Source organism: Xyrauchen texanus, chromosome 50 (assembly GCF_025860055.1).
Source record: "Xyrauchen texanus isolate HMW12.3.18 chromosome 50, RBS_HiC_50CHRs, whole genome shotgun sequence".
NCBI lineage: Eukaryota > Metazoa > Chordata > Actinopteri > Cypriniformes > Catostomidae > Xyrauchen > Xyrauchen texanus.
In genome coordinates this window covers 21,346,062-21,368,869 of record NC_068325.1, presented here as the reverse complement: position 1 = coordinate 21,368,869, position 22,808 = coordinate 21,346,062, and the positions used below count along the sequence as shown (strand labels likewise).

Genomic DNA, 22,808 nt, shown 5'->3' with positions numbered 1-22,808 from the left:
GTCTTCTAGGAAGTTTCACATGATCTCTCAATCTATTCATATCAGCGATCCCAAAGAAGATGAAGAGAATGACAAGAAGAAGGAACGGCTGAATACGACCGGCTGTGTAGGATCAAGCCGCTGTACCAGCAGATTCGAGAGGCCTGCAAGGACTCGTTTCATCCCTTTCAGAACATCTCCATTGACGAAAGAATGGTGGCAGCAAAGGCGAGAAATGGACTTAAGCAATATATGAAAAATAGTCCTACACAATGGGGCTACAAACTATTTGTACTGGCAGATTCTTGCTGCGGCTACACATGGGACTTCTTCGCTTACTGAGGAAAGTCAAATTCAGAGCGGAGCAAAGGGATTAGCTATGATTCCGTCATGGCGCTGGCGAATGAGAAGTTGTTGGGCACTGGCTACAAGCTATTTGTGGACAACTTCTACACCAGTCCGACACTCTTCAGGGACCTCCTCCGTAAGAAGATCTGGGCTTGTGGCACAGTTCGTCCAAACAGGATGGGGCACTCAGAAAAACCACCTCCTCGCGGCAATATACGTTGGTTTCGGGACGACAACCTCCTATTTCTGGAGTGGAAGGACAAGAAGGAGGTACTGATATGCTCCACCTTTCATAAAGCCTATAATGGTGACACGGTGAAGAGGAAGGTGAAGAAGAACGGCGCTTGGGTCATCAAGGATTTCCCTGTTCCAGCTGCAGTTCTGGACATCAATAAGTGAGCACAATTTATTCAGTCGAGTTATGAACTTTGCATTGTCTCTTTGTGTCTGTCTCTAATACTATAACATGTGGTTTAAAAAGATCTTCTTTTTATTATAGGCACAGGGGGGGAGTGGATCTGTCCAATATGCTACTTGGATATTACACAGTTCTGCATAAAACGATGAAGTGGTATCAGTCATTTTTTTACCATTTTGTGGACCTTGCGGTAGTAAATGCCTTCATTTTGCACCAACAGATGTCCAAGGAAAAGAACCAGAAGCCTCTGGTTCAAAAAGCGTTCCGGGAGTTGCTTGTGTCTGAGCTTGCAGGAACAGGGTCTGCTTCTCCTGCTTCTCCTATTCCTTCGGTTTCCCACATGCCCACGTTCATCAGTGGGGACAGCACTATTGGAAGGAGGAAATGCAAGATCTGCCACCGAAAAACTCCAGTCATCTGTGTGACTTGTGGTGCGGCTCTGTGCTTGGTTCCCAAGCGTGAATGTTTTGTAGACTGGCATGAATCGGGTAGTTTTGAGTAGGTATCCAAGTGCAGAGTGTATTTCAAAATACTGTAAACGAGGGTGCAGAAAAGGGTTCAACGGTTTACACGGGCCAAGTTCATTGGCAAACGGATGTACTGGAAATATAGGATGGAAAGTTGAAGGTAACTTTGGTGACGCCAACTCCTGGTGTTGGGACAATGGAGATGCGTGCTCTGATATTACAGTAGTTCATGATCAATGGGTGCCACAGTTGTAAGTAGTTAAAGTACTTTTTCTAGTGAAATGTAACCAGTATTAATAACACATTTTGATCTCATTGTGTGTGCTCCGAAGTAGTAAAGTTAAATAAACGATTATCTTCATGTCTGGTTTGTGAGGTGATGTATGTCAGGAAATAATTTGGTTACTGACTTTTCAGAATATCTTTGGAGGTATAATGAGGCATGGTTTCAACAAAAAACGAAATCGAAGAACGAACCGGTGTGACGTCATGTTGAGCTAAATCTGGCCAAAATCTTGAGTTCTTATTTGTGGTTCGTAGCGGCTCGCCAGGGCTAACTTTCAGGAGAACGTCTATCTGCCATTGGTCCTCGTCATTGGAGCTCCACCTACTTTGAGAGCGAAAACGAATTCCCATTTAGTCATTTAAGATTCGTCACAATGAACGCAACGGCGTATAGGGTTATTAGCAAGCTGGTGCAAACATACCAACATCTGTACGATCGTTCACGTAGAGACATTGTCTAAGAACATGTCATGCGATGAATCTGTTTCATTAGTCTACTAAAGGAATCAAGTCTACTAGACACTTGAAAGACGTTCACACATCTGCCCAAAGTGAGATATGTCTCTCATATCATTTTTTGTCTGTATTCTTCCCATTAACACACTTTTAAACACCCATCTTTGCAGTAGTATCAGTGTCATCATAAATTACAATAATTAATTTAATTAGCACTAAGAATGTTAGCTGTAGTTAAGAGTGAATTTGGGCGTAAGAATTTGTAACGCCCAATTCCCAATGCGCTCCAAGTCCTCGTGGTGGTGTAGTGACTCGACTCAGGGTGGCGGAGGACGAATCTCAGTTGCCTCCGCGTCCGACACCGGCAATCTGCGCATCTTATCATGTGACTTGTTGAGCACGTTGCCACGGAGACGTAGCACGTGTGGAGGCTTCACGCTATTCTCCGCAGCATCCACGCACAACTCACCACGCGCCCCACCGAGAGCGAGAACCACATTATAGCGACTACGAGGAGGTTACCCCATGACACCACGTGACACTACCCTCCCTAGCAACCGGGCCAATTTGGTTGCTTAGGAGACCCGGCTGGAGTCACTCAGCACGCCCTGAGATTCAAACTCACGACTCCAGGTGTGATAGTCAGCGTCAATACTCGCTGAGCTAACCAGACCCCACTAAATGTTCTTCGTAACGCCTCACCCAGCGTTGTGGACAGTCTCTGAATGTTCGCAAACAGTATGTCGTTGCTTAGCTGTTACAAATGTTTACATCTGAGGATACCAAGTAAAACCTAAACTAATGTGACATTAAAGTGTATTATCAGTTACTTTATGCCTCAGTCTGTGTAGAACATTTCACATTTCTAAAGTAATATATATGCAGTATATTATGTTTCATTTCTATTGTTTACATGTTGCTAACCTTCGCCATAGTATGCACCTGTTACCCTCCGTAATTGTATTTCATGATGAGCTTTGTTCAAAAGAATCCATGTGAGATCATAGTTTTTTAATACTTGTTTTTAAAGAAACATTTTATGCTAGAGTAATCCGGGTGTCAATATAGGTGTTACTATGGCAGACAGCTGAGAGGATTATTCAATGGGCAGAATATAGTCAAAAGAATAATAATTAGATACATCAATGTGTCTCAGGTGTGAATGCCTTACAGACTGAAGACAAACACAGGATCGGGGCAGCATATAAAAACAGTGTGAATGGATTTTTGTGTGTGTTTGAGTAGATTTCATACCTATAACACATCTATAACACTGTGTACAGGAAATAGTCACACTCGGGACCTTCAGGACCCCATTGAAACCCATTAAAACTGCAATATTTGATCCCAGTGCCATTAAAGCATCAAATCATGAATTATATGATATTATTCTTTCATTCTAGAACCCTGAGTTCAAAATGTACATTTTTATATTTTTCACCAGATGGCGCCATTTCCCTCATGTTTATCCTGTGGAGCAAATACAAACTTTTCCCTTATTCACTGTTTACTGTATTATAGAGACCTGCAGGACAACTGAATAAATTAAAGTTGAAAATAATATTAATGTATAATATTATGGCAGTTTTTTGTTGCAGACATTTTTGTCCTTTGCTCCATTGTGTCACTTGTTCCTGTTAAGGCCGATCACATGTAGCTTTTATAACTATTTTTCTTCATGACTTTAATACATTCTGACACCTGGGCAACAAACTTACAAGTGTCTTCTGACGTTGATGAACTACAGCCATTCATATTGAGGATGTCCAATTCGGGGCTGAGCTCAGAAAATGGGAACAGGTTGATTATCCAGGAACCAACTACTTTCCCCCAAAGAGTAGCGGTGTAACGGTACAAAAAGGTGCATTTCTGCTTTTGACACATTGTGGCACATGCAAAAAAGACTCCAATTATTCACCAATAAAATTGTATGTGTTTATAATCTTATGATAAACAACATTTTTTGTCCTAACTTTGTAATCATGTAATTCTGGTTCTGTTCTGAGTCATTAGAAAGCTGAGATCCTTCCCTTTGTGATGTCATAAAACATTTAATCATCAATAGTCGAAAACACAATTTTTCTGATTATTTGTTTTGCATGCGTTTCCTTCTGGATGCATATTTTGTTCTGGACATCTAAGATATAACATTGGATTATTCAGCCAAGCAAGCTCACAGACAGGTACAAATGGCTCATTTTTAAGAACACATCCTAAGGTAACAAGATATAAAAGTTTGGGCTATTTTGGGCTTGCAGCAGCTGTTATCAGAGCATAAAGATACGTTTGTATTTGATGACTTGCAGAAATCAGATTTCACTTTGTGATTCTTTTGAAAAGGGTTTCAACTGTGTTATTAGTGCAATAAAATAAACTACACAGTCACATTCCTGAGAGAAAGAGCTTTCATTTGATATATGACATGTCCATTTATGTGCTGTGTGAAGGAATTTATTTTTATAGAAATATTTCTACCCATTAACTCTAGGGGGCGCTATATTAAACGCGAATGTTTTGAGGCCTTATTTAAGCTTTCAAATGATACCTCATATGCCTGACTTGCAGATTATCATTAAAAAGATTTTCTTCATTAAAAACAACTTTTAAAAATCAGTAGCTTTACTCTAGTTTAGCTACTTGTAAGTTAGGAGCAGTTTGAAATGAGCTTCACCAAAATAGCTTGAAACTAATCAGACTTGCTGAATATGATTGAATTCGAATATGATTGAATTCCAATCCGATATGCACAAAAATCAGATTTGGACTAACAGTCTGAACATAGCTGTGCCATCTGTCCCATTTGGTAAATGGTCTGCACTTATATAGCGCTTTTTTTATCCTTAAGGTTACCAAAGTGCTTTAAACTGTCCTATTCACACACAAACACTCATACACCAATGGCGGCAGAGCTGCCTGCAAGGTGCTAGTCTGCCATTGGGAGCAACTTGGGGTTCAGTGTCTTGCCCAAGGACACTTCGGCATGTGGAGTTGTGTGGGCCGGGAATCGAACCACCAACCCTGTGATTAGCGGCCGACCCGCTCTACCACCTGAGCCACAGACGCCCCTATGACTGTGACTTATTGTTTACTGAGGCAGAACACTGTGCCCTCCCAAACATGGGCGGAACATTGTTATGGACCATTGGGTCCGAGTTGGGGTGGCAAACTTCATTTTTTGGCAGCTGCCACCCCGACCCTGAGTATAGATGCCGAAAACGATGAGCCGATAGAAATGGAAGACTTATCGGACCTGGGCAGTGTCGATTCCTGCAAGGACTCAGCAGAGCAGATGTTCATCGATGATTACGTTCTCGATTGGTGAGTTGTCATTTTTTAACATTTATCTTATATTAAAGTGGATGATGTTTTAAGGATGTGTTCTGAGCACAGTGAATTCAGTTAGTACTCTTTTATAACTAGGTACAGTGAATTCGTTGCTCAATGGACTAATTAGGTAATAGAGAAATAACCTCAATGATGGATAAATGTTGCTAAAATGAGCTAAGCCCATCTGACATCGTTGGAGAACACAGAAGAACTTAAGGGGGCCCTACTGAGAAGGGGAGAAGGGAGAAGGGTCTCTTAACCGACCACCTGGAGTGGTCAGGGCCACTGCCACGGGTGGAGGAGTCCCCTACCAGCCACTGAAACGCAGCGGGGTCTGAGAGCGCCAACCGTGAGCGGGGAGGGGCTCGCTGCCGACCGCCTGGAGTGGGAGAACCGCTTCCAGGGGCGGGGGAGACTCCTTCTGTTCCCCGAGAACGCGGCGCGCCGTTCTGTCCGCCAGGGGCTGGTGGACTGCCTCCGATCCACCGGGAGCCACGGCTGTCATCCGAGCAGTGGCCGAGGACCAAGCTACAGCGTAGCAGGGCCGGGTCATGAGGTAGCCGGTTCTCGCCTCCTCCTTTCCCTTAAATCCCTTTACAGAGGGATTCAGAGAGCATGAGGAATAATTTCCTAATTAGAGAGTCCATAACCCCATTGAAAGTCTTTGGGATGTTTTTGTGGGGGGAAAGTCTTTCTATGTAAGAGTGAAGGATTCATCAAACCGATTCAAACTGATATAACTCAGTTGTTTGGTGCGATTCATTAAACTCGCAGTGCCAATTAACATAAAATCAGGAAAGCTACCGAGTAGAATTGCTGAAAATCTAAAGCTTAGACTGGAATAAAAAGACAAACACGATAAAACTTAAATTAAATTGAAAAGAGGTACCAGGCTTTCCATCTTTATTACAAATGTATTATAAGTCTAGTTAACATGAAAATATAGCTGGCTTTGATGTAACGAGCCCTGATTTTCCTAACGAAGAGCATCTTTGGTTATCGTTCATTCCAGCGTCGTTCAGCGTCATCATGCTTTGCGTTTTTGTGCTTTGGTTTTCCCACTAGTCTTTGGTGCAGGACTCTTCCTCAGACTCACCTGCACTGGATAATGATCACTGATCTCCAGAGCCTGCCATGGATAGGTACTATATTACTTGATATCCATGCAATCTTGTTCACTTTCTTTCCTTGTATCAAAAATGAAAGAGTATACTCACCATTTCCTCAGAAAGCTTGAAGGCTTTTTGGAAGTTAAAGGGTTTTGCAGATCTTGGCACAACTGCGCGTAACATGTCTTCTTTGTACACCACAATCCTAGAATAATACTCATCATCAACATACTCCAACCCTTTTTTAGTGACTTGCAAAAATTACAAAGCTACATGTTAATTGGGTTATCAGTGGCGGTAACATAGCAGCAGAGTATTACAAGAAGAGGCACTGAAAGTATAAGCCGTTAGCTGATAACAGGTGAGTAAATTATTAGCGGTTTATCTTCTGCCTCACCTGTCATAGGTGTGGTCATTGGAGAGGCTTGCGGTGGTATCCACATCGTCCCCAATGAGCCAGTGGAAATCAGGATCGCTGCGAATTCTGATGGTTTTCATCTTCTTCTTGGAAACGTAGGCACCATCTGCATTGAAGTCCCCAAGGATCATGACGTTCTGCAAGATGTCAGCACATGCTCAGTGGTTTCAAATTCGAAAATGGTCGTTGTGTTTGGGTCAAGCATATTTTACAAGAGTGCCAAACTCACATCGGTCTTCCATTTTTCCTTGACATGCAGAAACACGTCATAGAGTTCATCCAGTTCCTTCTGTGAGTCTTTGGGCTTCGTGTGAACGGGGATCAACACCAAATCTTTCAGCACTGGAAGACAGACACGGACATAAAAAGGAGGTTTATTCGTATTAAGGAGGTGTTTCCTCAACTTTGGGCACTTTTAGCACTGTGGACTTTTAGAAAGTAAAGTCTCATTTAAGACTCTTACTATTTTACTATGTCAATGTGCCATCAGTCATTGTATGAACATGCATCACATTTATGTCATTTAAAAAAAGTCAAGTTCACACCAAAGTGTCATTTGGTGGAAATTATATTTTAACCCTTAAACGCATCTCTCGGTCTTTAGAGACCCGGGACCTTATTCCACCCCCCGTACCGCATCCATTTTTTGGAGTTGTGCCCAAAAGTCTTTAGTATTCCTCAATCTATCTCTTATAAATAATGTAACGCAAATGTTTTTTATCGCACTTCCATAAATAGCTTTTTATGACTATTTAATATCTATTTGTTTACTATCAGTGGATATCCATTTTTTGTGTACTTTAAGATAAACAAGTACTATATTCATACATATAAACACTATTTCATGTTCTGTGCAACGATGAATGATCAACAATGGTGCATTATCAGTATTTTAATAATATGCATGTTATTTCTTACTCAAGGTGGCGCTAATGTTTCAGTGATTGATTTGATTTACATTTGACTTTGATATTTGTTGAAGATGCAACATGGAAGTAAACTATAGCAAGTTTAACACATGAACAGTATGATCGGACTATTGTCATTTGGGTGTACTACTGACATAATGTAACTGGTTCATCTGTTCAGACTCAACAAGTGCCTGAGAAAATATACATACATTACATATGTGTACATTACGTGTTATGTGCAGCTCAGTAATGTGTGTTTGACAGCTAGTTGCATCTCAGTGTGAAAATAATGAATCCTGTTCTAGATTTGTCTTGATTTCTTACATTATCTCTTTGATTTATGAACAATAAAACATCAAAATATATTTCATTTTATTGATATTTTCATATCTAATTGTCTTGAAAATATTTGGAAAATTTGACACTATATGGGCATTTTGAAGAACCATTTTTGTTTTTTACATGCCAGGTCTCTAAAGACCCAAATAAGAGTGTTTGGGGAAATTACCATGTATTTAGGGGCAAAATTGTTTGGTGTATTGGAAAAGACACTACGACTGTGAGACTGACTAATTTATTATTTTTTAATTATAGAGGGGTCTGGGTATCTCAGCCAGGTCTCCTAAGCAACCAAATTGGCCTGGTTGCTAGGGAGGGTAGAGTCACATGGGGTAACCTCCTCGTGGTGGTGATTAGTGGTTCTCGCTCTCAATGGGGCGTGTGGTGAGTTGTGTGTGGATCATGGAGAGTAGCATGAGCCTCCACATGCTGTGAGTATCCGCGGTGTCATGCACAACGAGTCATGTGATAAGATGTGCGGATTGATGGTCTCTGAAGCGGAGGTAAATTGGCCCGGTTGCTAGGGAGGGTAGAGTCACATGGGGTAACCTCCTCGTGGTCGCTATAATGTGGTTCGCTCTCGATGGGGCGCGTGGTGAGTTGAGCGTGGATGCCGTGGTGGATGGCGATATATATCCACGGTAACGTGCTCAGCAAGCCACGTGATAAGATGCGTGGATTGATGGTCTCAGACGCGGAGGCAACTGAGATTCGACACGTTGTGCACATCCCTAGTTTTAACTCTTTGTTTCGATTGCTGGGTCCGAACCCAATTTCTATTCCAACCCTCTCCCTATGCCTTGCGGGTCCCTTTTTACATTGTGCTACTTGGTCTTTTGTGTGCACCCGAGTTTAGATGACCGCTTTCAGACCAACCCCATGAACCACCCCACAAAAGAGGAAGAGATCCTTACACCATCTTCGGCTAAATCTGTTATGGCTTATTCACCTGCATCTATACCAGCTGTGAATTGGAGAGGCAAGAGAAGGAGCGCAAGACGATCCCATGATGGTTCTTTCTTTACCATCTCAGAAGTGGAGCAATGCAGATGAACCTGATATTGTACCACATCAACCAATCTTTAGGCCTGCTGGAACACCTGGCCCACAGATCTCCACCATATCATACAGCCCTCTAGTTTTCTGAACTGTTGTTTTTAACATCAGCGATGCAGACAATTGTAAGAAGATGCCTATGGGGCCAAGTGTCCCAATGGGAAGAAGCCATGGCATGACATTACTATAAAAGAGTTCAGGTCATACTTGTCTCGCCTGTCCACTTGTGATCGAATTTCACAATATGCATCTTTATACCAGGTGTTAAGAGGGCCAATGTTAGGACAAGCCAAGGATTTTCCTTGAAACTTTCCTTTGTTATTCTGGTTTAATTGCCATCTGGCTCACTCCGTTGCAAACACAGATAAAATTGATTTGCATTTAAGGGTGCATTCACAAAGTAAATGCATTTGACTCAAAGCAAATAAAAATATGCAACATCCTTCAGCAGAATGTTGGTGTCAGTCACAATTCAATTTCAACATTGAAGTAAAGCCTTTGAAGTAAAGTTATAGTATGGTGTAGAAGTTGACACAATGAGGAAAGAAATGTCTTTCATTGGAGAACTATGGTTGACTCTCCTAAAGGGTCATGAAACCCTAGGTCTAGGCCTAGAGTTGGACCAGATGTTGGGGTACAAGTCTACAGTTTTGCCGAGGCTAGTTACCTGTGTGTTTGCAGCTGAAACGCAGAATGAACGGCTCTCGAGAGAAAGCGTCCTCGTCACCCTCTTGATTGTCTTCATATTGGTAAGTGTCAACCAGTTTAGCCTCATTTTCTCTATTAGATATAAGGAACATAGTTTTTAGTTAACAGTGCCCTATATGAACGATGAAAGGTGTGTATTTTCTACGCCACTATTAGAATAATAACAGAATTTCAAAAGTAATGTCCATTTTTAAACCAGCCTGGTCTCATAAAAATTACGTAACCATGGCAACATTTATACTAAATGAAATGATGTGCCCTATTAGACATTTTACGGCTGTTTCCGAGCAAGTGAAATGGTGTCGTATTCAGATACGTTTTTTTTATATTTGTAGAAATTTTATCCCAATTTGGAATGCCCAATTCCCACTACTTAGTAGGTCCCTGTGGTGGTGCGGTTACTTAATCCAGGTGGTGGAGGACAAGTCTCAGTTGCCTCCGCTTCTGAGACCGTCAATCCACGCATCTTATCATGTGACTCATTGTGCATGACACAACGAGTCACATGACCACCGTTACCCCCATGTGACTCTACCCTCCCTAGCAACCGGGCCAATTTGGTTGCTAAGGAGACCTGGCTGGAGTCACTCAGCACACCCTGGATTCGAACTCGCGACTCCAGGTGTGATAGTCAGTGTCAATACTCGCTGAGCTCATACAGCCCCCCTCGTGAGTTTTTTTAGGTCAATATAAATGGTAAATGGTCTGCTCTTATATATGCTTGTTTAACCTTAGCGGTTTTCAAAGCACTTTACACTGACTCATTTACCCATTCACACACACTCACACCAATGACGGCAGAGCTGCCATGCAAGGTGCTAGCTTGCCAACTTGGGGTTCAGTGTCTTGCCCAAGGACACTTCGGCATGTGGAGTCGTGTGGGCCAGGAATCGAACTGCCAACCCTGTGATTAGTGGCCAACCCGCTCTACCGCCTGAGCCACAGCCGCCCCTAGTACTGCCCCTTTGCTTACCTAATGATACAATATTGGTTGATTGATCAAAACACTTACTGTAGCAAGTGACTTGTAAGGTGACACATTTTAACATTTGCATTACATAACCTACTACATTTACAAGCTTGTTCGAGAATAAGCAATTTGCATGGTAGCTCAACTGATAGAGCATACCAAATATAATACCTAAGAATAGAATACAGGTGAAAAAGAAGCATTTTCAGGAGCAGTCTCAGACTTATAGACCCCACTTTACAAACCATCAGAAACAAGAGTCAAAAAAAACAAAAAGTACTGTACCTGTAGAAACAGACAAACTGTTCCTTATAAAGACTTCGGCCAAGTCTGGCGCTCCCCATCATTGTAAAGGGGCGTTTCTTATTAGCTCTGCAAGAAAAACAGTGGTTTATGGGATAGTTTAAGGGAAGTTACTCCAAAATAAACTCCAGTTTATTTTGGGGTGAGTCATCCCTTTAATGATGGGCTGAATTTTGAATGCAGATATTATTAAGACTTAAACCACAAAAGAAGATGTAGGTAAGTTCAGACTTACCTTGTGCTGTTCAGCTCCTGCAGAAATTTGGCTATGGCCTTGCCCGACTTGTCCACCACCTCCAGGATAATGATTATACTGTAGCGGGAGAAGATCTATGGAGAGAGAGTTGTGATCTATTTAAAAACTGCTTCTTGGTTTCTGTGCGATATCCTTTAAACTTTCAATAGAGCCAAACACTAGGGGTCTGGAACTAAAAATACCATTTAATTTCCATGCTCAACTCACCGCGCGCCCCGTCGAGAGCGAGAACCACATTATAGCAGCCACGAGGAGGTTACCCCATATGACTCTACCCTCCCTAGCAACCGGGCCGATTTGGTTGCTTAGGAGACCTGGCTGGAGTCACTCAGCATGCCCTGGATTCGAACTAGCAAACTCTAGCGGTGGTAGCCAGCGTCATTACTCGCTGAGCAACCTAGGCCCTCTAATGTGATCAGTTTTTTAACAAAATCACAAGTATAGACAAACACTATGTGCTTAAGCTAACAACAAATAAACAATCATAATCTTTCATGTCTTTATTGGACAGATCCCATTAAACATTCACAATACTGTGGAAAAACAAAGTGAACCCTTGGATTTAACAACTGGTCGATCCTCCTTTGGCATCAATAACCTCAATCAAGCATTTCCGGTAGATGCGGATTAACCTGCACAACGTTCAGATTGAATTTTTCTTCCTTACAGAACTGCTTCAGCTCAGCCATATTCTTAGGATGTCTGGTGTCTCTCTTGAGGTCATTCCATAGCATCTCTATTGAGTTAAGGTCTGGGTTCCAAACTGGGACACTCCAAAAGGTGTTGAACCCATTCTGTAGTGGGTTTACTTTGATGATTATGGTTATTGTCCAGCTGCATCACAAAACTTCTACTGAGCTTCAACTGGTGCAGAGCCACTCTTACATTATCCTTGATTATATTGATAAACTTGGGAATACATGTTTCCCTCGACGATGGCAAGCGGTCCAGGATTTGAAGCATGATCGTGATGCTCCCTCCACTGTACTTCACTTCTGGGATGATGCTTCCAAGTAGGTTTGCGGTGCCCTTTTTTCGCCATACGTAATGATGCTTGTTCATCCCAGACAGTTCATCAAATCATCATGATGACAAATCATCAGTCCACAAAACATTTTCCCAGTTGATTGTGGAGTGTCAAGGTGGTTTTTGGCAAACATCAGGCACACAGCAATGTTTTTTTTGGAAAGCAGCGCCTTTCTTCGTGATGTCCTGCCATGGACACCATACCAGTTTAATGCTTTCTGTACAGTAGACCCATGAACAGAGATGTTAACCAGTTCCAATGATTCCTTCAAGTCTTTATCTGTCACTCTATGGTTCTTTTTATTTCATTGAGCAGTGTTCCCTTTGAGCCATCTTGGCTGAACAGCCACTTCTAGAGAGAGTACATATAGTACTAAATCATCTCCATTTATAGACAGTTTGTCTAACTGGACAGATGAATATCTAACGGTCACTTCTAGTGAGAGTACATATAGTACTAATTCATCTCCATTTATAGACAGTTTGTCTAACTGTGGACAGATGAATATCTAACGGCCACTTCTAGAGAGAGTACCTATAGTACTAAATCATCTCCATTTATAGACAGTTTGTCTAACTGTGGATAGATGAATATCTAACGGCCACTTCTAGAGAGAGTACCTATAGTACTAAATCATCTCCATTTATAGACAGTTTGTCTAACTGTGGACAGATGAATATCTAACGGCCACTTCTAGAGAGAGTACCTATAGTACTAAATCATCTCCATTTATAGACAGTTTGTCTAACTGTGGACAGATGAATATCTAACGGCCACTTCTAGTGAGAGTACCTATAGTACTAAATCATCTCCGTTTATAGACAGTTTGTCTAACTGTGGACAGATGAATATCTAACGGCCACTTCTAGTGAGAGTACCTATAGTACTAAATCATCTCCATTTATAGACAGTTTGTCTAACTGTGGACAGATGAATATCTAACGGCCACTTCTAGAGAGAGTACCTATAGTACTAAATCATCTCCATTTATAGACAGTTTGTCTAACTGTGGACAGATGAATATCTAACGGCCACTTCTAGTGAGAGTACCTATAGTACTAAATCACCTCCATTTATAGACAGTTTGTCTAACTGTGGACAGATGAATATCTAACGGCCACTTCTAGTGAGAGTACCTATAGTACTAAATCATCTCCATTTATAGACAGTTTGTCCAACTGTGGACAGATGAATGTCTAGGCTCCTTGAGATAACTTTGTAACCCTTTCCAGCTTCATGCAAAGCATCAAATCTTGATCGTAGGTCTTTTATATATTTTTTGCGAGGCATGGTCCATGCCAGCAGATGCTTCTTGTGAATAGCGAACTCAAAATGTTTGAGTGCTTTTTATAAGTCAAAGTGCCTCTAACCCACGCCTACAATCTCGATTCATTAATTGAAAGCCAGGTTTGCCAACTCCTGACTCTAATTAGCTTTTGTAGACAACATAAGCCTAGAGGTTCACATAATTTTCCAAACTGTACTCTGAACGTTTGAAAGAACAATACAATAATTTTTGTTATTAGTCAAAACAGATTGTGTTTGTTCATTATTGTAACTTAAATGGAGATCAAACCAGATTTTAAGACAAATGCAGCGGTCATGATTATGTAATAGAGATTATTAGCTCACCTTTATGAGGTATTTTACAATGTTGTTGTCTGACAGCTTGCTTGGGCCCAGACGTCTGATGTTAAAAGATGCGATCTTCATGATTAAACCTACAAAATAATTAATCAAAGAAAGATGTTTGAAGACCAACAAGTTGTGACGACACTTCAAAATAAGGTTGCCTTGGACATGTTTTCATCTCTGAATGGTTCTTCGCGCATTTCGTTTGCCAGAGGCATTTCAGACACTTTTCCTGTTGTAAATCGTAGACCAGTCAATTAAGCATTGTTCATGCATGGGAAAACAGTTTTAATTTGTAAACTGATGACAAGTCAAACCACAGCAGATCCGTTAAATATGAAAAGGGAAACCACAGCAAGTTTCAATATGAAAACTGTTCGAAAACAAGACAAAACAAAGCCGTGTGAGTTGCTTTAATAAATCAATCTTAGAATGAATATAGCTCTTATAAAAGTCGAAAACGCTGTGGTAAAATATTCAGGGATCATATTTCATCAAGCTTAACATTCCTGAAGTGTACAAAGTCTATTATACATGTATAAGTAATACGTTACATATACGTTACATTTTCTTCTAATATAAATAAATAGATAAATATTCTGTTCTGTATCTGGTTCTTACCGAAGTAGCTGCCACCTGTTGTCTCGTCTGAAGTGTCAACTGGTTTCCTGTGTATGCCTTTAGGCTGCATGTGAATGGATGGTTGTTTGAAAAAAGAGCATGTCTACTTCCTGTTTTTTGGTCAGATAGGAGTTTCTGTCTTACAGACAGATGTAATGTACAGCATTTGTAGAAGCCTCTGTTTGCTTACTGCAGTTAAAATAGAGAGTTTCCCCCCTCAAAAGTGACTTTGGTAGCATGTGAGTTTGATGATTAACTTGACTGAATTTGCATTTTTGACATACCAGCCCATGATCTTGTCTGTTAAGAATGTGTGTGTGTGTGCTGTATGTGCTTTATAGACTGATAATATGCTCTAAAAGTACAGTATGTTACTGGCTACAATTGTTATGGTAATGGTTACAGAATCATTATTAATACAGAGAACAATTACTGTCCTCACAGTCAGTTTCAGTTTCTCATTGATCTGCTGTAGTTCTCAAACTGTGGGACGATACTGGAGTGCCCTCAGCTGGACAATTACAATCATATAGGGGTTTTTTATGTAACATATACAGTATTTATGTATGTACAGGATGTATTTAAATAGTTTTTTCAAAATTTTTGACTTTCTATCTGTCTGTCTACATTGTTTGCCTGTCTGTCTGTCTACATTGTCTGTCTGTCTATCTACATTGTTTGCCTGTCTGTCTGTCTACATTGTTTGCCTGTCTGTCTGTCTACATTGTCTGTCTGTCTATCTATATTGTTTGCCTGTCTGTCTATCTATATTGTTTGCCTGTTTGTCTGTCTGTCTATATTGTTTGCCTGTCTGTCTGTCTGTCTACATTGTTTCCTGTCTGTCTGTCTACATAGTCGATCTGTCTTTCTACATTTTCTGTCTGTCTGTCTATCTCTCTACCTGTCTACATTGTCTATCTATCTGTATTTCTATAATTCCTTCTACATTATCTCTCTATGTATGTATGTATGCGTGCACCTGTCTGTCTGTCTGTCTATATAGTCTATCTGTCTTACTTTTTATCATTGTCTGTCTATCATCACAGCCTCTTTTGGGAAGCATCTCTCACCTGACTAATGGAAACAGTCTTCCTCAAATAGCAGAACCTGTTGTTCCTAAACTGATTTTATCAGTTCTTGAAAGACTACAATGTACCATTCTCTCCGGTCGGACTCGTATCTTTCCACCTTTCAGTGCATCTCTAATCTTTTTTTATTTAGCTCTCCACTTCCTAGTGAATGTTTGTCCAGAGGAAGGAAATGCTTTGTTGTTTTAGGGCAATGCCCAGCAGATGTCTGGATTGGGGCCGGGCCAAATTACGACTGCCGCCTGTTTTTAGCCAATCAGGGGCCAAATGTGAACTTTAAGTAGTGCTGCTGTTTTGTAGTTTGAAGCAGTAAAGTTTAAGACCTTACAGAACATCTTTGGACCAGTAATTAGGTAAGTCCATTACACTTAAATTCTATACGTCAAACTAACAATGAACAACACTTCTACAGCATTTATTCATCTCAAGTTACTGTTCATTATAAGTTGCTATTGTTTATTGTTAGTTACATGTGTATGTACTAAAGCTAACATACAACTTTTAATGTTATTAATGTAGGAAGAGAGTCTGAATCTCAGAAACTTGATTTAAAAAAGACAAACCACAGAAGAACTGTTCTGGTGTTCTTTACTGCCCAAACTTTTACAAAGCTCTGGTGTTTAAACAGGTTCTTCTACTTGTCAGTGGTTTTAAATGAACCGAGTGATTGTAACGGCTACCTAGGAAAAAACGAAAAACAAAATAACATTATCAATCAACTGCCAACAAATACCAAGACAAGTCAATTACAAAAGTAGGCAAGCCCAAAAAAATGCAGGACTTAACTGTTGAAAATGAGTTGCACATTCATAACTTCTGGAAATGTCCTGGATTTAACCCAGTTGATCAATGTGAATACTGAAGATTTGAGTTGTATGTAGATTAGTTTACTATAGGTCTATGTATTATAAGGGTTTGCACCATCTTTATAGGACAGACTCATAACTGTAAAAGTCATGTATTTCAGGCAACATGAAGGTCGCTTCTTTCAACATTCAGAGATTTGGGAAAACCAAACTCTCGGATCCATTCGTGCTGAAAACCCTGGTTAAGGTGAGGTCCACTAGATGGACTGTTCACACACCCCGTCCACACCTACAGAAAAACAATGACTGAATAAAGAGTTTTTATGTCACTCCTCCTCATCAGATAGTGTCACGCTACGACATCATTGTTATTCTTGAGGTGGTGGATTCCAGTGGAGATGCTGTGGATAATTTTCTTGACGAGCTCAATGGGTGAGTCAAGAATGTGTAGGGGGTTTTTTTACGCGTGATTTCAAAACAATGCGGTAACTATGGCTCTTCTTTGACAGGTTTAACAAGACACATCATTACACCAAAGAGATTAGCACACGCCTGGGACGAGGACATTACAAGGAACAGTTTATGTTCATTTACAGGTAAGCGCTTAAGGAAATTCAAGCCGAGATGTCTCTGAAAGTCTTGCCATCCGCCCCCTTTTTGGCATGTTTATAAGAAAAGTACTGATGTCTGATTCTTTTGAGTCAGATCTTTTCAATTAATCGCTAGATCTGGTTCATAACACCGATCCAGTTCTTGATCAACGTACTCAGTGATCGGGTCACAACAGTTAACACCCCAATGGACGAGAAAATCGTCTGTAAATAACGACTTCACGAGTCATATGGACTGCTTATATGATCATTTTATGGTGCTTTCCACTCATTCTGAGTTATCGAAGACTGACCCTTCTGCATTATTAATTGTACTTTCATGGTCTGTATTTTAAACAAAAAGGGACAACCTGGTGGATTTGGTTGGGTCTTATCAATATCAAGACAATCAGCCTGGAGACGATGATGCGTTCGCAAGGGAACCCTACATTCTGAGATTCAAATGTCACGAAACAGGTAGGATTAGTGTAATATAGGCCTACTGTTATCTCGATAAATAATATCATGGATAAAAAGAGACTCGTGATTTCGGTTCACTCTAGCACTAATTAGGATATTGCATAATCACTCCTTCCCTTAATGTATGTAATTGAAATTGAAAGCAATTAAAGCTTAAGCATTCATTTCTGGATTGACGAAGATGTGTTTGGACAGTTGTTTAATGGTCACCTCTGGTGTTTTGCGCATTGGCAGTAATGGAAGATTTGGTGCTGATGCCCGTCCACACAAAACCTGAGGATTCAGTGAAGGAACTGGATGAACTGTACGATGTGTTTGAAGATGTTAAGAAGAAATGGAAGACTGATGTAAGACGTCACCCTTGACCAATCGGGGTCGCATAGCCTAGCATTTGGCATTTCCTTCTTGATCTTTTTAGCTGTTGAACCAGGGTTGTCAAGAGTTCCTGGGGGGATACAAGGAACATCTATGGGGACAATGCCAGAGCATGGATGTGATGTGAAAATATTGAGATTCTTTGGTGTAATGGGATTGAAAACTGTGATGTATTTCAATCTTTTACTCACTGGTTTCCCATTCATCATCATTAAACTTTGGTGCTTTGGGAAACAAGTGCTGAACTTGCTGCTTCTTCGTATTGCCATAGAAATATTATAAACCACCTTTCACAGTAGCGCCATCTTCAATTTTTGACAAGAATGAAAACAGGATGGTGTCTATCACTCAACAGCCTCGTTTTCATTCATGTCAAAATTTAAAGATGGCACTGCTTAACTAAACAAGTGGAACAGTGCACGCTCACTTTTTCTAATTTCTTCCATAGACCTTTAATAAAATCCTTCATAAAAGAGTTGTGAATCATGAATCAAACCAACCAGCTCTTGAGGAGAATCACAACATCACCAACTTTTGTTTTGAGGCAAAAAAATATTTGAAAATCATATATAAAGACAAAGATACGAGTCTGTGTACTTGCCGTCTTTCATGAGGGCACAAACTACAATCCCATGAAGCATTGCGAATGATGGATTGAATAAAAAAAACGATTGATTTTAGGTTGTTGATTATAATAAACAATATATTTAACATTTATTACAAAATATACCGATATGTACAAATATATAAGAAGTTTAAGGGTGAAGGGAGACTCGATTACATCATTCACAGTGCGTCGCGTGCGGTCACTCTGAAGCTACGTACACACTGCCAGCGACTTTATCGCTGCAGGTCGCCAGTGGCTGGCGGTGAAGTCGCTAGTGGGTGTTCCCACTACTGGTTGCCTAGTAACGTTTATAAATGACATTCACGGATGTCATTCCATTGCTGTTGACAGCGAATCTCTTTTCTTGCCACTAAAAACAAACATTTTGTAGGGAAAAGACTAAATATAAATGGAATCAGTACATAAAATGCTTTATATCAAAGATGAATGAGAAACAAGGCGTGCTGTTTGCCAGAGCGGCTGTTTATCTGCTGGCGTAAAATGCAAATGTCGGTCTGTATGGGTCCATAAAATCCCCGCGATCTCAGATACACCTTTCCACGCAGTATTTTTCTTTAAAATGTCCTTGTACGTGGGAAGAGACATATCATAGAGCACTGGAACATTTCTAACAGCAAGAATTAGCCTTTCATCCATCTTTCCGTTACTGCAGGAGCTGAGAGAAAGAGAGAAGGATCACGTGAGCTCTCCTATTGGCTGTCGCTTCCGTTAGTCGCTCCAAAGTTGAACTTTTCTCAACTTTGTCGCGTCGCTGGACACGCCCACATCTAGCGCCAACGGTCGCGACAGCTCGTATCGCCGGAAGTCGCTGTGCTCGCATTGAAAATGAATGGTATTGAGTCGCTGTCGCGCGCGATGTCGCTGGCAGTGTGTACGTACCTTGAGGCAAGTTTCGCGGGTTTCTTTGGCCGCGGTTCTCTGATTGGTGGAGCTTTCTCTGCTGTACCATGGGTAATGTAGTTGTTTACCATGAATTCCGCTATCAAGCATGATTGTTAAACAGTGAAGTTGAAATAACTCAAACATATGGCTTCAACAGAAGCATATACCATCGATGCACAATACCATAGCTCACGGTAGGTCTGTCTTTAGAGGTTTATAAATTATCGTTGAAAATCAATTCGTCTATGGGATAAATTAATGGGATGTTTACTTCTGGAACAAGACTGTTGCGCTCTATTGCACACAAACATTCACTAAGTGGAAACTTTTTTTTTTTTTTTTTGCTAGTGCATATATTCAATTTGCTTGTGATAATTTATTTGTTCCTCTAATACTACTTCTTTTTTTTTTTTTTTAAAGTAACGCCTTCTAGACTGTTCCATTTTCTTTACAAATGACACCAGGAATACTGTAAATCTCAAATGTGGTCTGCTCTGTATAGAACATCATGATTTTGGGGGACTTCAATGCAGATGGCTGTTACGTGTCTAACAAGGCAATGCAGAAAATCAGAATCCGAAGTGATAAAAACTTTCACTGGCTGATCGATGATGATGAAGACACTACAGCCAGCACCAAAAACAACAATACTTACGACCGGTAAATTAATATAACAAATGCCCACCAGCCCTGAAACAACATTAAAACAGTGTTTTACCAGGGCTACCACCACTGGAGTCGCGAGTTTGAATCCAGGGCGTGCTGAGTGACTCCAGACAGGTCTCCTAAGCAACCAAATTGGCCCGGTTGCTAGGGAGGGTAGAGTCACATGGGGTAACCAAATTGGCCTGATTGCTAGGGAGGGTAGAGTCACATGGGGCAACCAAATTGGCCCGGTCGCTAGGGAGGGTAGAGTCACATGGGGTAACCTCCTCGTGGCCGCTATAATGTGGTTCTCGCTCTCGGTGGGGCAGATGGCGAGTTGTGCGTGGATGCCGTGGAGAATAGCGTGAGGCCTCCACATGCGCTAGGTCTCCACGGTAACACGCTCAACAAGCCACGTGATAAGATGCACAGATTGATGGTTTCAGACGAGGAGGCAGCTGAGATTCGTCCTCCTGCCACCCGGATTGAGGCGTCACTACGCCACCACGAGGACTTGGAGAACATTGGGAATTCCAAATTGGGGAGAAAAATCACACAAAAATGAAAAAAGATATATATCTATATTTTTTACTGTTTCAGTCTAATATAATGTTCAAAACAGGATTGTGGTGTATGGAGACGATATGGTGAATGCTGTTGTTCCAAATTCTGCAAAACCGTTCAACTTCCAGATGGCTTACGAAATAACAAATGAGGATGTAAGCAGCATAAGAACATTCAGTTCACAGAATTTTATTTTTTGGGAAGTCAGTAAATTACTAAAGCACAGATATCTGTCTTCATACAGGCGCTGAAAGTAAGTGATCACTACCCAGTAGAGGTGGAACTCAAGAAACGGCAAAAACGCAAACGTAAACAAACACGTAAGTAGCAGCAAATTGACTCGGATTGAAATCCCAAAATGAAAGCTAAACAAGCAATAACATGACATTTCTTCATTCAGGTTAGACAAACAAGATATTGCGAGGTGGAACACTTGTGGGTGACCTCTCCAAAGACAAAAGGGACCGATCCAAACATACACAGTGGCTACATATAAGTATTTGGGCAATTTAATATGCAAACAAATGCTGCATTGACCAATCAACCGCTTTCATTTTAACTGGACATGTTCTTCAATATTGTTTGTTATAACATGCAAAGACATTGATCCAAATACTTTTTGGAGCCACTGTAGATGGAAAGTTTGGAGAAGATTCAACTGTTTATTTACATGAGACAGAATTGTAACTTAAACGTTTGGGCATTACATACTGTATATTTTTGCAAAGAACTGTAAATGTCACCAGAATGTTTTAATGATATTAAAAGATCTGAAATTGAAACCTACAACCATTACAAATTTTATTTGTGAACATTTTTTACAATAGTAATATTAAGTAACAAAAAAAACATTTGTTATCGCCTCTATAGACCAAAATGAAGATCAGACGGTGTTCCCAAGCATTACTTTATTTCTTCCCAGACTTCTTGATTCCACCTCCAGCTACGGAAACAACAACAAAAGAAAAATAGTTATTAACTAAAGCCAATTATACAGAATGGTTTCACACTTGGGATTAATAATGCCAGGATAAATGTAACTTACTTAAAGGTCCTTTTCCAGCAGCTTTGGCTTTCAGTTGTTCCATAGCTTTCTGGTCCTCTTTCTGTTTCTGTTTGAAGGCCATTTCATCCTGTATTTTATGGGATGACAATAGAACACTGTGATAGCTACATTTTAAAGAGGTGTAGAAAGGAAAACAAGTTTTTAGTTTGTAAACAATTATAAGCTGCTCCAACATTTGAGTTGGAATTAACGAGCTTTCCGTTGGCCCGTTTGAACATGGTCAATGTAAAGTCAATGGGATTTTCCCATTTTTATCATCCGCCGTGTGAAAACTGTTATTCCAATCAGTTAGAAAAGAGCTAGCAATGCTAATCAGAACATGCTAAAGGTCTGTGCCAATTTTGGTAGATGTAGCTTGCAAACTGTAAGAGGAGTTACAATTTATAATTTTGGTGTTGCTTGGTCAAGCCAACATAATGGGTAGGTAGAGTTGAAGTCTAACTTTTACATACACATTAGCCAAATACATTTAAACTCAGTAGAAAACATTCCCTGTCTTGGGTCAGTTCGGATCACGACTTTATTTTAAGATTGTGAAATGTCAGAATAATAGTGGAGAGAATTATTTATTTCAGCTTTTATTTCTTTCATCACATTCACAGTGGGTCAGAAGTTTACATACACTTTGTTAGTATTTGGTAGCATTGCCTTTAAATTGTTTAACTTGGGTCAAATGTTTTGTGTAGCCTAGATGTCTTGAGATGTTGCTTCAATACAGCCACATCATTTTCCTTCCTCATGATGTCATCTATTTTGGGAAGTGCACCAGTCCCTCCTGCAGCAAACACCCCCATGCTTCACAGTTGGGATGGTGTTCTTCGGCTTGCAAGCCTCGTCCATTTTTCCTCCAAACATAACGATGGTAATTATGGCAAAACAATTCAATATTTGTTTAATCAGACCAGAGGACATTTCTCCAGAAAGTCAGATCTTTGTCCCCATGTGCACTTGCAAACTGTAGTCTGGCTTTATTATGCTGGTTTTGGAGCAGTGGCTTCTTCCTTGTTGAGCAGCCTTTCAGGTGATGTCCATATAGGACTGGTTTTGCTGTGGA

General features: G+C 40.6%; 3 protein-coding genes across 4 annotated transcripts in view; 2 read left to right on the top strand and 1 right to left on the bottom strand.

Annotated features, from left to right (window-relative positions):
• Positions 1-2,031, top strand: part of LOC127641417 (piggyBac transposable element-derived protein 4-like) — a 40,735-nt gene extending 38,704 nt beyond the window's left edge. Inside the window, exon 3 of the mRNA XM_052124423.1 lies at positions 827-2,031. Within this exon, the coding sequence (XP_051980383.1) occupies positions 827-1,247 (421 nt within the window). The 3' untranslated portion in view covers positions 1,248-2,031. The remainder of the gene's footprint in view (positions 1-826) is intronic.
• Positions 2,032-5,871: 3,840 nt separating this feature from the next.
• On the bottom strand, positions 5,872-14,837 carry LOC127641424 (deoxyribonuclease-1-like). The gene is made up of 9 exons (XM_052124436.1): positions 14,631-14,837; positions 14,010-14,098; positions 11,330-11,424; positions 11,077-11,163; positions 9,781-9,893; positions 7,037-7,149; positions 6,787-6,944; positions 6,498-6,594; positions 5,872-6,409 (listed from the first exon to the last, which is right to left on the bottom strand). The coding sequence occupies exons 1-9, from the start codon at positions 14,698-14,700 to the stop codon at positions 6,308-6,310; spliced, it is 924 nt and encodes a 307-aa protein (XP_051980396.1). The 5' UTR covers positions 14,701-14,837; the 3' UTR covers positions 5,872-6,307.
• A 959-nt stretch (positions 14,838-15,796) lies between these two features.
• LOC127641425 (deoxyribonuclease gamma-like) lies at positions 15,797-21,594 on the top strand. 2 transcript variants are annotated; one of them, XM_052124439.1, is made up of 10 exons: positions 15,797-16,071; positions 16,686-16,771; positions 16,868-16,956; positions 17,034-17,120; positions 17,479-17,591; positions 17,829-17,941; positions 19,982-20,139; positions 20,747-20,843; positions 20,933-21,008; positions 21,089-21,594. In XM_052124439.1, the coding sequence occupies exons 2-10, from the start codon at positions 16,691-16,693 to the stop codon at positions 21,091-21,093; spliced, it is 819 nt and encodes a 272-aa protein (XP_051980399.1). In that variant the 5' UTR covers positions 15,797-16,071; positions 16,686-16,690; the 3' UTR covers positions 21,094-21,594. The 2 variants fall into 2 exon arrangements, with proteins under 2 accessions (XP_051980399.1, XP_051980398.1); XM_052124438.1 differs by having other exon boundaries at positions 15,807-16,071; positions 20,933-21,594.
• The last annotated feature ends 1,214 nt before the right edge of the window (positions 21,595-22,808 follow it).

Coding starts and splice junctions, on each gene's coding strand:
- LOC127641425 (XM_052124438.1), top strand. CDS start 16,691: ATGAAGGTCGCTTCTTTCAACATTCAGAGATTTGGGAAAACCAAACTC. Junction 17,592..17,828: donor ATTCAAATGTCACGAAACAG/GTAGGATTAGTG, acceptor GCGCATTGGCAG/TAATGGAAGATTTGGTGCTG. Junction 17,942..19,981: donor AGAAGAAATGGAAGACTGAT/GTAAGACGTCAC, acceptor TGCTCTGTATAG/AACATCATGATTTTGGGGGA.
- LOC127641424 (XM_052124436.1), bottom strand. CDS start 14,700: ATGCAGCCTAAAGGCATACACAGGAAACCAGTTGACACTTCAGACGAG. Junction 9,894..11,076: donor CAGTTTGTCTGTTTCTACAG/GTACAGTACTTT, acceptor TATATCTAATAG/AGAAAATGAGGCTAAACTGG. Junction 6,410..6,497: donor TCAAGCTTTCTGAGGAAATG/GTGAGTATACTC, acceptor TATCCATGGCAG/GCTCTGGAGATCAGTGATCA.